At 41.7% G+C, this 10,989-nt stretch overlaps 1 protein-coding gene across 2 annotated transcripts in view; it reads left to right on the forward strand.

The window, feature by feature from the left end:
- Positions 1-10,802, forward strand: part of ero1b (endoplasmic reticulum oxidoreductase 1 beta) — a 28,581-nt gene extending 17,779 nt beyond the window's left edge. For both annotated transcript variants that reach the window (XM_049572183.1, XM_049572184.1), the window contains exons 11-16: positions 773-865; positions 2,984-3,230; positions 3,566-3,635; positions 4,405-4,491; positions 4,591-4,724; positions 6,492-10,802. In XM_049572183.1, the coding sequence (XP_049428140.1) occupies positions 773-865; positions 2,984-3,230; positions 3,566-3,635; positions 4,405-4,491; positions 4,591-4,724; positions 6,492-6,552 (692 nt within the window). In that variant the 3' untranslated portion in view covers positions 6,553-10,802. The remainder of the gene's footprint in view (positions 1-772; positions 866-2,983; positions 3,231-3,565; positions 3,636-4,404; positions 4,492-4,590; positions 4,725-6,491) is intronic.
- Positions 10,803-10,989: the final 187 nt, after the last annotated feature.

Here is a 10,989-nt window from a genome sequence, read left to right on the forward strand (position 1 = left end):
TCACCAGCCTGCAGCCATCTTATAATTTTGTAACTTTTGAGATTTTGAGTAGAGAATAAGTCTGCTAGTCGCTAGGCTAATTTATACAATGTAAAATGCCATAGGCTTGTGCTAGTAACATTAGCATGTTGTATTTGTGGGGAAAATGTGTCCAGATAAAGACAAGTGTTTGTCTGTGAAAGCATGACATCATCATGTTTTAACGTCATATCTCAGGAACAGAAGGGGAGACATTTGGTCAGATACTGAATTGGTGACTAATCACTGACATGGATGGAGACTGTCAGAGACACTGGACTGGTGGGCGGAGTCATACAACCACAGGGTGGTAATTCTGGTTTTAAAAGTCTGCAAATGTAACTTCCCCTTTCCAGTTCCTGGCACTGCAGGTTAATTTAAGGCTGTTTGAAAATGTTGGTGCTTTTGCAAAGATCCAAAAATCAGCTTCAGATTTTGAGTTGTGATAAAAGACGCTGAAGAAACTGACAGAACTGTGCAGGGTGCAGATTTCTAACAGGCAGAGGGAGACTTGACCCTCGTGGTGTTTGGTATCCGGATCCATTTAAATCAAAATCCACTCACCTCCACTGTAATGAACTGAAGGCAGAAATGTCAGAGACAGACTCCTCTGAATATGGACAAATAAAACCACCTGCATGAAGAGATAATAATAAATAAATTTGGGTGGACTGAACCTTTTGGGTTCCTCAGTTAGTTTGCTCTGCTGAATCAAACATGTCCTCTGCACTACTTCCTCTGTCTGTGTCTTTAGGTTTGTGTTTGGAGAAGAGAGTTTTCTACCGACTCATCTCAGGCCTCCACAGCAGCATCAACATCCACCTGTGTGCCCAGTACCTGCTGGACGGTACGTCAGACTGATCTCACAACAGTTGTTTTTATTAAACTAAAGCTGATTCAGTCTCAAGTCTATAAAACATCAGACCCGGTCACACTGAGCAAAGCAGGGTTTCATTACAGCTTCAGACCACACCAGACTACGTCTCATCTAATGTGACTTCCAACAGTAAAATGAGGAACATCCACCTGCAGAGCCGGAGAGCTGCCGTTTTAGACGTACAGACGTTGTACAGACGGAGATTGCTAAATATGTATTCAAAACCGTTGTTGTAAAAATGACACTAGCCTTTTATTCGCAATTTCTCGTTTAGAGTGGAAGTACTAAACTTGTCCACTAGCTTGCGCGCTTAGCTAGCTGGAAATTGTTGATTAAACACGTTGCCATCTGGTGATACTTTAATTTGGATTCGTGCTAAAATGGATGGTCCGAAGGAACAACACCGTCTGTCCTGAGCAGAGCACGTGAGCAGAGCGGACCGGGTGAAAATTTCCACTCCTTGCTCGCAGACCTGTCACTTTGTGCCGCTTGTCCGCTCGGCTCTGCGCATTCTTCGCTCCGCTCCATTCCATCATAAATTTTATCCCGCTCCACTCGCTCACCACTTCGCTCAAAAAAACTGTGTTGTACTACCCTAACCTGTAATCTTCTATTCACAAATAAAACATGAGCTTGGTGGATTCTCCGGGGAAGCCCTCTCCCCTCTCCCCGCAGTTAGAGACCGTTCTCCAAGGTACCGCTGCTTCTCTTCTCAGTTTCTTTTCTGAAGTACACAGTAAACTACATAGTTTTGAAAGAAAATAGTGGGTGTGCGCAGGTGCAAAGATGCATTCTGGGTGGGGCATGAGCAAGCGGAGCAAAATTTGTGCGAGAGATAAGGCTCTGCACTATCTTTTAAAAAAAAAAAAAAAAAAGCCACTCCTCGCTCAACACAAAATCTTTCCGCTCCGCTCACATGCTCTGGTCTGGAGGACAGGGGCAAATCCCCGGGAAAAAAATATGACAATCATCCTGGCTCTGAACCTCCAAACAGCCTGTAACAAAACCCCACTGACCCAGGTTGTGATCTGCTCCTCTGCTAGACCAACCAGAGGGAGGGCGGGACGTTAGCAGGGTCTGTCGGCTTTCCTCCGGTGTCCAATGTCCCTCTGAACCATCCATTTTAGTATTAACCCCGAACAAAGTATCAACAGACAGCAACATGTTTAATCAACATTTTGAAGTGGAAATACACAACTTTTCAGCTAAGCTAGCTAGCATGTTAATTATGCCAACTAATGCTGGCAGCCAGAAACAAACCACTATGATTCATCGTCCGTGAATTGTCTGATAATTGAAACAGAGAGAATACGCTTTCTTGCGAGGGTCCTAATAAAATCAGCAGTGGCTGAAGTTACTATATTCTGTTGTGGTCAGGGGGTTGATACGCAGATGCTAGCTACCTCTAGTTGAAATGTTAACTACTCCCACTTTTGTGCAGTGATTGGCTGCATTAAAAACTGATGAGTGTTTGACTGACAGGATTGTGAGCCTCTGCAGGTGGATGATATTGGGAAAAATGGCTGGATTTCCATTCCCTCAAAGTCTGGCGCCAGTCATTGCTAGCGTTAAGGACTGTTGCATGGCTGTTGGAAGGTGCGGAGTAAATTGTGAGCAGCCGAATGTGGCGAGTCCAGCCCAGTTGGATGGTTCCTTAATAGTCCTTTGAGTTCCAGTAAAATATCTGGGGACAGAATCCAGTAAGAGCCAGAAAGTGTGAGACAAAATATTCTGTCACTTAACGTGAACTTGAACGGTGAAGACTGTGGACGGCTTTAACTAGATCAGCTGGTGTCGACCGTTAACAGAGCAGAACTGTGTCAAAGACTCTTACCACATGAAACTGGAGATAATTCAAGGCCCAGTTCCCCTTTCCAGGCCTCCCTAATTTCATCAGAAGAGGCTGCCACCAGAAACGTTCACACAGAAACAAAAGTTCCAGAGAGCTGAGAACTGGATAATATTTATCAGAAAAAACTGCCAATGAAATTGAAATAATCTACTTATCCTCCTGTCTCTGAGTTTCAATGTGAGTTGAAAGTTTTACGACAGAATGCATTAAACCGTTGCTGTTGTTTGACTCCTCAGAGGGCTGGGGCCGGTCAGTGTGGGGTCCAAATGTTCAGGAGTTTCGGCGTCGCTTCGACACAGCGGAGACGAAGGGCGAGGGCACGCGGCGGCTGAAGAACCTCTACTTCCTGTACCTGATCGAGCTGCGGGCGCTCTACAAGGTGGCTCCGTACTTTGAGCGAGCATTTGTCAACCTGTACACGGGAAACACGCAGGAGGACGGAGCCACCAAGGACCTGCTGCTGCAGATCTTCAACGAGATCAAGTAAGACGGGCTCGTTTGTAGGTCGACTGAAGTCCAAAGAAACGCTGTACCTGACGGGGAAGTGAAGCTGTTACCTGTTTTCTCTTCAAAGCCAGACTCCATTAAGCAAAGCAGAGATTCAGCATTGTTAAACTCAGGAGCTGCTGGTCTACCACTCAAACACCAAAGTCACACAGTAACACAAACCAGCAGCCTCTGTGTTCTCTGACAGCTGGCGTGTGATGTTTCTTTGTGTTAAAACACAGAAATGTGCTTAAATCATATACGTGATGTTCTGCAGGTCGTTTACAAGTTCAGTCATTATTTTAAGACTAACGGCTCCGCTTGTCTTCCAGAGCTTTCCCCATGCACTTTGATGAGAAGTCCATGTTCGCCGGACACAAAATGGAAGCCAAAACATTAAAGGTGAAACCAAAACCTTTTCCAGTGTGTGTTCGTCCTACACAAGGAGAGAGACGAGTTTGTTTTTGTGGTTTCAAACAGAGCAGGTGCCTTTTTATTCTGGCGCTCTCTTTTTAATGAGCAGTGACGCCTGAAACCAGTTTGATTTATCTGTGTGTTTAACAAAACAGCAGTGTAACCTCACTCCATAACCAGCTCCATTTTCTGCCACATCATATATGAGCTGCTTGAGTGTAAGAGTTCATTTTGCCAGCTGTTTGTATTGTTTAGTCTCAGTTTTGGTCCTGTGTTAAATGTACTTAGCAGTTTTTATCACATGTGGTCAACCTCATCCTGTTTGTAACTCAAGTTTTAGTTGACTCATTTTAGCCTTATCTTAGTCAAAAAAACTATTTTAATTTAAGTTCATGAAAACTGTAACTATTTGAGTTTTGGACAAAGGAAACTAACTTTTTAATTTAAGTCAAGGAAAACTATTTTAGTTTTAGTAAAAATAAAAATATTTCGTCCTTTCTTTTTGTCAGTGAAATTAAAGAGATTTAAGTAACATTTTAATTTTTAAAGTCTTTTTTCGTCAGCAGTATTGTGTGTTGATATGGTCACAGTTGGTGTTTAACGATGTTGGTGTCATCTCGTCATCGTCTTGGTTGTTGACGAACATATTTAATCACAGCTTTCGTTAACGACATCAACACAGCTTTGATACGTGTATGATTTTAAATGATTTCGTGTTGAACAGAAACTCTGAACAGTCTCGTGTTTTGTCCTTCAGGAGGAATTCCGCCTCCATTTTAAAAACATCTCCAGGATCATGGACTGTGTCGGCTGCAGTAAATGTCGACTGTGGGGGAAACTACAGGTGAGCCGCGTTCAGATTAAAGGAGATTAAAGCAGATTAAAGGAGCTGCCATAATACCAGAGCTTTCTAACAGTTTTCCTCCCGCTGTGTTGTGTGCAGACTCAGGGTTTGGGCACAGCTCTGAAGGTCCTCTTCTCTGAGAAGGAGATCCAGAATCTTCCTGAACACAGCCCTTCTAAAGGTTTCCAGCTGACTCGCCAGGAGATCGTGGCCTTACTGAACGGCTTCGGCAGGTACGTTCGATCTTTGGAGACCAGTGACAGCTGCTGACAGAGGCTGTGATAGACAGGAGACAGACACTGTGCTGACTCTCAGTTTAAGGAGTACTTCCACCGCAAAATGACCATTTGTGTGACCTTGAGTTTGTGACGAAAACTTTGATTAAACAGAACCGCATCATCTGCAAAAGCAGAGACGCAATTGACCTATGGCTAAGCCACGCCCCCTCCACTCACTCGGACAAACTATCATCATTCAGTGAGCGGCGCTATGGCAGGTGTCACAGTACACGGCATTTCACAGGAGGCAGTTGATGATTTTTGGAGACATAACGATCAGATGTCATTGAGAAGTAACCAAAAGGGCCTAAACTACGCATTGGAGGGATATATTCATCATTTTATTGTTGAGAAGGTCGATGAAAAGCTTAAATTACAAGCCAGAATTTACAGGTCACAGTGTACGCTTGTGAACCGCATCTGGTTGCCGTCACCATCAAAGACAACAAGTTAAAGTGCCACTGAAGTTAAGGTTTTTGGCTCAGAATATGAGAAAAGGATAACGGCCTTTTTACCATCTTTACCAAGAGTGTCTCTCCGTTAGTTTGGTGCTACAGTATTTACACTGAATCATTCAGCATAACGTTTGCCAACCTTTGTTATCTCTGCCATTACAGATAAGTTAATGAAGCTAAGCTCCAGAAGTTAACGTTAGCTTAACTAGAGCCCTTTGGACAACAGCTAACAATGATGTACCATCACCAAAGTACAAAGCTAGAACAAAATAGGCTAATGAACTCCCAGCAAACAAGGTGATATGATGAACAACGCAGCTAGGAGCTAACGTTAGGCTAACTTTAGCTAACGTTAGCTAGAGATGTTAAAGATAACTTTATATTTCTTTCCAGCAAAGATGACCAAGTCCAGATGATCAGTGCTCTAAATGGACCGGCTCTGTAAAGAACAGGTAGAGCAGCCAGTGTGGGGTTACTGGAGGCGTTTTATTTGAAGAGATAGAAAACAGCATGGGAGACGTACTTGTCAAAAACTACTTTAATATAAAGTGACACATTAAAGTTAGAATTGATTTAATCATCTCCAAGAGTTTCTTTTAAATGAATGTCTGTCAGGTCGCTGTCTATCACCGAATGAAGGATCACCATGGTAACTGAACCATTTACAACATTAGAAACTGGATGTTTGATACAAATAAATTCACCAGCCTTATTTTAAGCCTGCCAACACACATACTGTAATCACCACTTACCACCATAGGTCAAAACATTGTTTTCTAGTTGGAGCCGCGTTTGCCTCGTTTTCAAACTGTATGCTTTGACTAAAATGAACAATGACAGCAATATAGTCCACGATGAGCAGCGCTAAAATCAACCTGCGTAGTTGTCCCTCCATTGTGACATTAGAAAGTGTCACATTTATCTTGCAAGTGTACTCTTCTTCAACGTTTGCTTTACTTCCTGGATTTTTCCCACATGGAAATTCTGACCAATCAAGAGCAGCTTTCTCACACAAGGCATTTGATCTGGTCCTCTTGTAAATGCTGCCGTGAGAACACCAACCAACTCTAGGCAATTATACAACTTTGGAACAACATGAGTCCCTGATTCAGACCAGAGGAGACCACTCTAGGGCTGACAGCAGCCTGAGAGACGTACAAACAGTTTGCAGGTGAAGTATCATTGAAACTTGTTGTTGTTGTTGGCGCCCTCTACTGATCGGCCACCACTGTCTCACCGCTTCTCTCTCTCTGTCTCTGTCTCTCAGGTTGTCCACCAGTATACATCAGCTCCACAGTTTCCGCCTGCTGTTAAAGGACAACAGGTAACAGAAGGTGACGCCTCACCTGGCCAGTAGGCGGCGCCAGCCTCCAGAGAACTGCAACAGTCTAATCCTCGCCCAGAAGAAGGCCTTTTTCATGGACATCAGGATCAGCAGTGAACCCAACAACACCTCACAAACACTCTCTCTTCTCCCATTCATCACCCTCTTCTCTCCCCTCTGTACCTCCTCCTCCTCCTCCTCCTCCTCCTCCATCTGGTAGATCATGAATGTTAACTCTTCTGCCTCCTCTTGCCTACGTCAGAAAAGTCTCCAGGTTTTGAAAACTTCACCTGACGTCTTTTATTCCTCTCTGCTGTAAAACTCGTCGGCCACTCGACAAACCTGTTCGTTTTTTTTTTCTTCTCTCATTTGAATTTTTTTTTTTTTGTTGGTTTTTTTTAGCGGTCGGTCGACGTGTAAAATTGTCAGGTTGTTCGTGACGTTGGGACAAACCTGAAGGAAGTGATCAGACATTTGGGAGGAAGTGACGTAACAGACCAAACAGTGACCAGATGGACTCATGATGCAGATTAGAACTGTGTCCAACAGGAAACGGCACCTTTAATTTCTCCCTTTTCCTGACCCCGCCCTCTGCTGACATCACATCCTGTTGGATTTTACACTAAGTCAGACCTGCGCAGCCCTTCTGTAAGGATGTAGATATGCTTTGTCCTGAGGAGGGACTCAAGTGAGACGGTTTGTCCAGATAAAAGAGCGTCTGAACTGTCAGGACGCAGCTGCCTGTTTCTGTTTGTTTGTTTGTTTGTTTGTTTGTTTCCTCTCCTCTGTCACCTTCTCCTGTTGTTGTTTTTAGAGAAGTTTGTCGCTCACAGCCTGAGGATCTGGACCAATCAGCTCGTGTTTACCATCTCAGGCCGAATTTATGTCAGCATGCTAGAAGGTGTGCGTGTGTGTGTGTGTTGGAAGTTTAGTCAGTGTTTCAGTCGGCTGTTTGTCGTTGACCTGCGTCACCTCAGACGACACAACGATGTCATTTTATGTGGACGAGGCTGCGCTCTTCTTTAAATAAATTCAGTCCAGCTGGACACTTTTTACTTTCCCACAGTAACATTTCAGCGGACACATGAACACAGTGACTGACACAACAGCAATAAAACTAGAGATATCACAAGAATAACCTGATGATGTTACGTACGTCATGAAAGACGACCAGGAAAGATTGGTCCTGGACCAACGTGTAGTCTGTCATGTCTGCCGGCCGTGTCACGGCAAGATTTAATGACTCAGCGCTCTTATCTGACATAGTGACTGTCGGAATGGAAAAAACTGTCGTGTAGTCTGAACCCGATGTTTCCCGTCTGGACGAACAAACAGTAACCAGAGTTTTGATAAATTCACACCTTAGAAGACGTTTTTAAAAAGTGCTTTAGTTCCCGAAAACTCCGCCTGCGTGTGGGCGAGAGGCCGAAACATCGAGGAAAAAATGAGTTAAAAAGATATCTGTGTACGTGTAGACGCAAAAACATCTGTGGATATTTCTGAAAAGATAAAATCAGACTCACATTTAAAAGCTCGGTGATATTTGTGATTGTCTCGTAAAAAATGAAAGAAGCGGTGCAGGAAGTTGGAACACTTTGGTTGTGTGTGTGTGTGTGTGTGTGTGTGTGTGTGTGTATCATCAACAGTTGCAGCTATAAGATAACGGACTACAACTTGATTCCATAGTAAACCTTGATACAGTAGCGGATTTTTGCTTTTTTGCGATAACGAACTAATAAATGTGTTTGTGTGTTTGGATGAGTGGGTCATGTCTCTGTCTGTCTGCCTGTCTGTCTATCTGTCTGTCTGTCTGTCTGTCTAGTTGCTGCCTGAGTATTCTGCTAAAGTGCTGCCTAGTTTTCTCCGGCATGTATTTTTGCTGTGGCCGTGTTGTCTTAAAGCACAACTTTAATGGAGGCAGATTCTGTTAGATTTATTTAAAGAGGGAAAACTAGGAGTCATTAAGTTCTCCTCAGATGAATTATTGCTTTAGTATTTTGTTTCATGCTGTAAATGTAGGTTGTAATGGTGCAGAGATGAGATGAGATTTTTTTAATGGAGCAGGAGGGAGGAGGCGACTTTAGGAGAGTCTCTGAGAAAAGCAACGTCCATCAGCACGCTGCAAAAAATCTCCTCACAGGTTCAGTCTGGTGTTATTCTGTATGTTTCTAACCTCTGTACTGAAGACATGAAACTCTGAAAACACAAATCTATAGTTTTATCAGTAATCTCTTCAAACAGCTGTTCACTGAAGTTTTTATCAAACAGTGACTTTGTTGGGGACTACTACTATGATGATGATGATGATGATGATGAAGATCATTCAGGCTGTAGATACACTCACTGCAGCTGTGACCAGATACGTTCACTGTTGGTTTGAGTCTGAACGTGGGATTTATGGAAAATCAAAGAATATCACCAGACTTGAACTTTAACGAGGCGTTTAACTTTTAGAGAGTGAACTCTTAAAGCGACACAGGACGACATCACGAAGAGAAAACGACATGAAGAAGCAGCCGATTGAATAAAATCAACACGCAACGTCAAACAAGCAAAGGATGTCTTTTAGTGACTGTGCGCTGTGTTCGGGACAGACGGGAAAAGATGCAGCCGCCACTGTTGAATGTATGGAATCCCATTTAAGTCAATATTACATAAATAAATAAATATGGCTATGAAATAAACCCTGAAATAAAAACCTAAATACTTTAATAGCCGCCTTGCTTCAATCACTGAACTCACCCGGCGTATATTTGGGACGGGCCTTGAATTCCTTTCACTCTGTCACTCTGGACGTGAGGGTCCGCTGTGGTGGATTTTTAAAAGTAGGCTTGTTTTTTCAACGCGTTACAGTTAAAACAAAACAAAACAAAAAACATTTATTTTTGCTATAATTGCCACGAGGAAGAAGAAAGTACCAAATAAAAAACAAAAAAATCCATTTCTCTTTTGTCAGTGTGGACATGGTGTTTAATTTACAGTAAAAGAGGCAATAAATATGTGAATTACTGTAAATATAAATATGTAAATGAGTCACTAAGATTCAATGGATAAAAAGGTTTTTATTAAAAAAAAAAAAAATCAGTAAAAAATTTACTGAACAATTGATTGATTTATGAATTTATATTTACACTAATTTATATATTTTTTATTTATTACATCATTTATTTATTTCAGGATGTATTTCATAGTCATATTAATTATTTTGTAGGTATATTTATTTATTTCTTTATTTAATATTGACTTAAATGACATCCAGTGTTAAACAAAAAACTCATTACCCTTTTATTGGCTCACTAAAACACACCAAGTTTAAATTTCTTAAAATGCGACTTTGTATTTCGAGTAACAAGCTGAGGTTTTCTGCATTTAGTTCAGTCGTTAATAAAAATATTATTTATATTCAGAAACAGTCTGAATGTAGTGACGTTCAGAGGAGCTGTATGTTGGGATGTTTTCCTCAGCTGTGGTGAACGCAACTTAAAGTTGTATAGACGACGATGACGTCTGGTCTGTGAGGAGATTTAAAAAAAGAGTCCAGTTTAAATATAGTTTGTTTTGCTCAGCTGTAAAAGAACGAAGTGGACCAAAGAATTTTAAGTTGCCTACATTTTTTTAAATGTGTTTTTGTTTGTTTGTGACGCCCAGGAACTTTGACTTTATCAATGTTACGACGATACGTTGAAGCGTTTTTGAGGTCACAGTATAAATGAAGCTGATGTTTGTGTTTAAAACCTGAAATGGGATAAAAAAAAATATTAAAATTTAACAATAAATAAATAGATAAATAAATTACAATATAAAAAGTTAGTAAAATGTAAAATTCCAGCTTCTGCTTGGCCCGGTCCCGCAGGCTTTTTTTGTTTGTTCTTTCTTTGTTTATGGATCTGGGGGTAAAAATGTTATTGAAATTAAACACCTGGATGGAAGTGGTTTTTATTTCTGTCATATAATCCAAGATTTTGTGAAAATAAGTAAGCGTTTTGGGATTGCCTAAAAAAAACAGGTCAATTTAAAACACAACGAGTCAGATAGATGGTTTCTCAAAATAAAGGAGACGTTCAGTTTGTTATAAAATGTAAATGATTACGGCTCCTTTTAGCTTCCATACATCATCAGAATTAATTTCACTTATTTTTCTTTGTTTCTGTGTGTGGATGTGAAACAGAAATGATACGATGCACAAAGAGTGTGTGTGTGTGTGTGTGTGTGTGTGTGTGTGTGTGTGTGTGTGTGTGTGTGTGTGTGTGTGTGTGCGTGCGCATGCCTTTCTCTGAGCCTTGCATGCCCTCCAGCACCCGTACAGTCCGCTCGTCAGCCTTAAAACGAAATTGTGATTTTGGAAAAAGACACACAAAAAGGAAAAAGCGAAGCTGCTTCACGCTCTCGTCATGTTCGGATCCAAACCTGTACAGTTTTTAAAAAGGCAGCACAGGCTGAA

Source organism: Epinephelus fuscoguttatus, linkage group LG3 (assembly GCF_011397635.1).
Source record: "Epinephelus fuscoguttatus linkage group LG3, E.fuscoguttatus.final_Chr_v1".
Taxonomy (NCBI): Eukaryota; Metazoa; Chordata; class Actinopteri; order Perciformes; family Serranidae; genus Epinephelus; species Epinephelus fuscoguttatus.